This window comes from Myotis brandtii, unplaced genomic scaffold, assembly GCF_000412655.1.
Source record: "Myotis brandtii unplaced genomic scaffold, ASM41265v1 scaffold601, whole genome shotgun sequence".
Taxonomy (NCBI): domain Eukaryota; kingdom Metazoa; phylum Chordata; class Mammalia; order Chiroptera; family Vespertilionidae; genus Myotis; species Myotis brandtii.
Window position 1 is genome coordinate 34,797 of NW_005370276.1, and position 5,317 is coordinate 40,113.

General features: G+C 60.2%; 1 protein-coding gene across 1 annotated transcript; it reads right to left on the reverse strand.

Moving 5' to 3' along the window:
* Positions 1 to 543: 543 nt before the first annotated feature.
* LOC102254046 (retina and anterior neural fold homeobox protein 2-like) lies at positions 544 to 2,572 on the reverse strand. Its single transcript, XM_014550414.1, has 3 exons — positions 2,548 to 2,572; positions 1,557 to 1,726; positions 544 to 1,128 (listed from the first exon to the last, which is right to left on the reverse strand). The coding sequence occupies exons 1-3, from the start codon at positions 2,570 to 2,572 to the stop codon at positions 544 to 546; spliced, it is 780 nt and encodes a 259-aa protein (XP_014405900.1).
* Between the last annotated feature and the right edge of the window lie 2,745 nt (positions 2,573 to 5,317).

A 5,317-nucleotide genomic window follows, 5' to 3' on the forward strand; every position in this document is an offset into this window, starting at 1 on the left:
ATATAGATACTTTATGAGTTGACTATTCCTGGTGTCCAATGATGCCGCGAGAAGGGGGACAATTCTCCGAGTCCAGGGAATGCGATGGGAAAAGCACCAGGAAGCCGCGAGTCACAGATGTGCACACTGGAAAAGCTCGCCCAGTCCTCCGGGCGCCAGAGCACGCCGCCAGGAGGAGCACGGAGGCTGGGCTGGGTCCTTGGGAAAGTTCTGGCCTGCAGCTCTCCAGTGGATCCCGCACCAGCAGCAGCTATTGCGCTCCCACCCTGAGAACAGGCAGCGAGGTCACGTGCGCCCTAATGGGCTCAGCCTGGACCCTGGACAGAGCAGCTGGACGCCACGCGCATGCGCAGTGGCCACGAAGGGGGCAGAGCCCAGGCCACCTCCCCAAGGTGGATGCTTAGAGGTGCGCCAACTCTGCACAAGAGCAACTGGCGGCCAAGACACACTGACTGGCGCTTCTCGCACCCGCGTGGGCGCACACCCGGGTCCCCCTCTGGTCCATCCCGCGGCATCTGCAGGACTTGGCGGGGACAGAATCCCTTAGAGATCCAGGAGCTTGGAGGGATGCTCCTCATGCTCAGCCCCAGGCTGGCAGGAGGAAAAGTGCCCCTCCCAGGGGCCTTTGGGTGAGCGCAGCTCAGTGACTCTCGGGGTCACAACAGGGTTGGTAGAGCAACCTAAGTCGTAGGGGCCCTGAGGCCAGGCTCTGGCCTGGGCTGGAGCTGGACTTGGAGCTGGAGCGAGTGCCGCGGGGACCGTGCCCTGGACGCCCTGCGCAGGGCCCCAACAGGCCTGGCTGTAGTTGAAGGCGCGGTGATCTGCTTCAGGGAAGACTTCGAAGGGGCTGTGCGGAGGGGGGCTGCAGAAAGCTGGGCCCCCGTGGTGCAGGGGGGCGGCGGGGAGCACAGGGCCGGCTGGGAACACAGGCTCCTCAGGGAACACAGATGAGGCAGCCAGCACAGGGCTGGCAGGGAGCACAGGGTACCCCTGGAATGCAGGGCCCCCAGGCGCAGGCTGAGGGGCGGGGGCTCCCGGTTCCTGGGACGCAACGTGGGCTCCCTGGCCTTGCTGACCGCTTAGTCGCTGCAGCCTGCGGTCTTTGGCCCTGCGGTTCTTGAGCCACACCTGGGGAGAGAGGGGACAGGGAAGGGAGCAAGTGTAAGAGGGGAGAAGCTGGGCGCAACCCCCTGCATCCAGGGCTGAGGAGGCTCAGGGAAGAAGGGCGGGCCTCACCCTCTCCCTCCGCCCCCAGACCCAACTATTGGCGCGGGGTTGGCTTGGGCTCCAGGGAAGGCGCAGAGGGCAGGAGGTCTGTGGCCGTGCCTGGAGAGAAGCGAGGGGCTGCATCGTGTTGTAGGGTTTGCCTCACACCGGGCTGAGGTGGACTCGGGGTCCATCCCCGGACCACACGGCTGACCCAGGGCAGCACTTGGTCCTTCTTGCCTGTTCTCCCCTCCTCCCACCGACCCCCCCACCCCCTGTTTCGAGGAAGGGCATGGATTGGGCCGGGGGGTCGGGGGGCAGCGGGCAGCGGGTGCGAGTGGGGGCTGTACCTGCACTTGGTGCTCCTGCACCTTCACCTGACTCGCCAGGGTCTCCCGTTCCTCGTAGGTCCCGTAGCGTTTCTTCTTGTAGAATTCCTCCAGCTGCAGCCGCTGTTCTATGCTGTACACCGTGCGCTTCTGCCGCTTCTTCTTCCGATGGGCTGGGGAAGGTGGAGACCCTGGCAGAAGGGGAAAACAGGCTGAGATGAGACCCACAGACAGTCCGCAGCTCACCAGGCCCTTGGGAGAGGCGGGGTCCCCAGGCGCAGGGCAGCTACCGCGCTGTGGACCAGAGCCTGGCATCTGACCCACACCCCCAACTGCCCGCCCCGACCCCTGACCTCTGTAGGCCTGGGCCTCCACATCTCCGAAACGGGCCCGGGAGCAGCGCCTGCGTGCTTCTTGCGGGGCCCACAGCCAGGCACAGCGGGGCCTCAAACTCACCCAGGCTGGTCCCTGGGTGGGCGTCCCCTCTCGCGGCCCTCACCCTGAAGGTGTCATTCCATCCCCCAAACCCACCAAGCCTCCCAGAGAAGCTGGCCCTGGTCTGGATGCCCAGAAGCCTCCAGTCTCAGCCCCAGGATCCCACCTCCGGTCCCCAAGCCCTCACGTTGGGCCCAGACTCACTGGTGGGAAACCGGGTTCTTGCATCCTGGAAGGTTCCTGCATCCTGGATGCTGCTGGGCCCTCTGCGCTAGAAGCTCTCACCACCAGCCCTGCCAGTGCCGCCTTAAATACCTGGTAGGCACCCACCACCCACTGGGCCCACCCTAAGGGTTCAGCCAGGGATTCATCCTCATCCCGCCCTCAGGCCCCGCCCCGTGGGGGTGGGGAGGCGCAATCATTCATTAGTCCTTTGATAGCGAAACTATTGCACCTGGTCCTTTTCCTGGGGGCTGGGAGCGCCCAGGAGCCTTCAGTCTCAGCCCCAGGATCACCCCTGCACAGCCCTGTCTGCTGTCTTCTCCTCCCTCCCAGCCGACCATGTTGGCAGACTCACATGGGGACGACTCAGGTTCCTGCATCCTGGATGCTGCTGGGCCCTCTGCGCTAGAAGCTCTCACCACCAGCCCTGCCAGTGCCGCCTTAAATACCTGGTAGGCACCCACCACCCACTGGGCCCACCCTAAGGGTTCAGCCAGGGATTCATCCTCATCCCGCCCTCAGGCCCCGCCCTGTGGGGGTGGGGAGGCGCAATCATTCATTAGTCCTTTGATAGCGAAACTATTGCACCTGGTCCTTTTCCTGGGGGCTGGGAGACGTCAGGGGCCAGACAGCCTTGGGCTTCCTTTGTCTTTCAATTAGATCTTGTCATCTATTTATACTTGAAGAGATTATCACCAGTTAGGCCTGCTTGAGATTTTATGGTTTTCTGAATGTTTTAGAATCCTCTTTTCCTCTTTTATTTTCCTGCTTTCTTGTCCTGTATGTTGAGGACTTTCTGTAGTGCTATGTTTGAATTCCTTTCTCTTATTTCTCGTGTACCTCCTGTAGACTTTTGGTGTGTGGTTACCTGGACCCTTGACTTAGGACAAATGAACAGCCTCTCCTTACATTGGAGGTTGAAAATCCAGAAGAAAAACACACACACACATCCCAAGCCACCCCGAAACTGAACCCCTACCTCACACCACACAGGATCACTACTAGATGTATTCAAGGACAGCTTACAACCAGGAAAGCAGAGACAGTGGATAGGGCTTCTATAGCAGTGATGGCGAAACTATGACACGCATGTCAGAGGTGACACGCAAACTCATTTTTGGGGGGTTGATTTTTTTTGTTAAATGGCATTTAAATATATAAAATAAATATCAAAATATAAATCTTTGTTTTACTATGGTTGCAAATATCAAAAAATTTCTATGTGTCACGGCACCAGAGTGAAGTTAGGGTTTTTCAAAATACTGACACACCAAGCTCAAAAGGATCGCCATCACTGTTCTATAGAGTTTTATGTCAATTTGAAAATGAAACATGTGGTCAAGGTCATTTTTATCTTTTATTAATAAATTCATTAGGTTTGAGGGCATCCGTTTGCCACGGATGGAAAGGACAAACAGATATGTAACAGGCAAGGAGAAGCACTGAAATGGTCCTTAAAATCCAGAAATTCTACCGATAAAAAAAATACAAATGCGACCGATGTTTGAAAGAGTTCCTTGTGGAGAAATGGCATCAATTCCAATGAATGCAGAGAAATGAGCAAAGAAATAATACAATCATATAAAATAAAATAAAACCCCCAACACGTGATGAGTGTTCCCGGTGTCCAATGATGCCGCGAGAAGGGGGTAAATTCTCCGAGTCCAGGGAACGCGATGGGAAAAGCACCAGGAAGCCGCGAGGCACAGATGTGCACACAGGAAAAGCGCGCCCAGTCCTCCGGGCGCCAGAGCACGCCGCCAGGAGGAGCGCGGAGGCTGGGCTGGGTCCTTGGGAAGGTTCTGGGCAGCAGCTCTCCAGTGGGTCCCGCAGCAGCAGCAGCAGCAGCTCTTGTGGTCCCAGCCCTGAGAACCCTCAGCGAGGTCACGTGTGCTCTAATGGGCTCAGCCAGGACCATGGACAGAGCAGCTGGACGCCTCGGGCATGCGCAGTGGCCACAAAGGGAGCAGAGCCCAGGCCACCTCCCCCAGGTGGATGCTTAGAGGTGCGCCAACTCTGCACTACTGGCGGCCAAGAAGCACTGACCAGCGCTTCTCGCACCCGCGTGGGCGCACACCCGGGTCCCCTCTGGTCCATCTCGCGGCATCTGCAGGACTTGGCGGGGACAGAATCCCTTAGAGATCCAGGAGCTTGGAGGGATGCTCCTCAGGCTCAGCCCAAGGCTGGCAGGAGGAAAAGTGCCCCTCCCAGGGGCCTTTGGGTGAGCGCAGCTCAGTGACTCTCGGGGTCACAACAGGGTTGGTAGAGCAACCTAAGTCGTAGGGGCCCTGAGGCCAGGCTCTGGCCTGGGCTGGAGCTGGACTTGGAGCTGGAGCAAGTGCCGCGGGGACCGTGCCCTGGACGCCCTGCGCAGGGCCCCAACAGGCCTGGCTGTAGTTGAAGGCGCGGTGATCTGCTTCAGGGAAGACTTCGAAGGGGCTGTGCGGAGGGAGGCTGCAGAAAGCTGGGCCCCCGTGGTGCAGGGGGGCGGCGGGGAGCACAGGGCCGGCTGGGAACACTGGCTCCACAGGGAACACATTTGAGATATGCAGCACAGGGCTGGCAGGGAGCACAGGGTACCCCTGGAATGCAGGGCCCCCAGGCGCAGGCTGAGGGGCGGGGGCTCCCGGTTCCTGGGGCGCAGCGTGGGCTCCCTGGCCTTGCTGCCCGCACAGTTGCTGCAGCCTGCTGTCTTTGGCCCTGCGGTTCTTGAGCCACACCTGGGGAGAGAGGGGACAGGGAGCAAGTGTAAGAGGGGAGAAGCTGGGCGCAAACCCCTGCATCCAGGGCTGAGGAGGCTCAGGGAAGAAGGGCCGGCCTCACCCAACTATTGGCGCGGGGTTGGCTTGGGCTCCAGGGAAGGCGCAGAGGGCAGGAGGGGCAGGGCTTGGACACCCAGGGACCAGACAGGGGTCTGGGAGAGAGGGTCCCCGGGTTCCCAGAGGCCCAGAGGTCTGTGGACGTGCCTGGCGAGAAGTGCGGGGCTGCATCGTGTTGTCGGGTTTGCCCCACACAGGGCTCAGGTGGACTCGGGGTCCAGCCCCGGACCACACGGCTGACCCAGGGCAGCACTTGGTCCTTCTGGCCTGGTCTCCACTCCTCCCCCCGCCCCCCTGCTTTGAGGA

What these genes read in the sequence shown, in the direction of transcription:
- LOC102254046 (XM_014550414.1), bottom strand. Translation starts at nt 2,572, where the DNA reads ATGCAGGAACCTGAGTCGTCCCCAT. An exon ending in GGAACCTGAGTCGTCCCCAT is followed by an intron (nt 1,727 to 2,547) that starts GTGAGTCTGCCA and finishes CCCTTCTGCCAG; the next exon opens with GGTCTCCACCTTCCCCAGCC. An exon ending in TGCAGGAGCACCAAGTGCAG is followed by an intron (nt 1,129 to 1,556) that starts GTACAGCCCCCA and finishes CTCTCTCCCCAG; the next exon opens with GTGTGGCTCAAGAACCGCAG.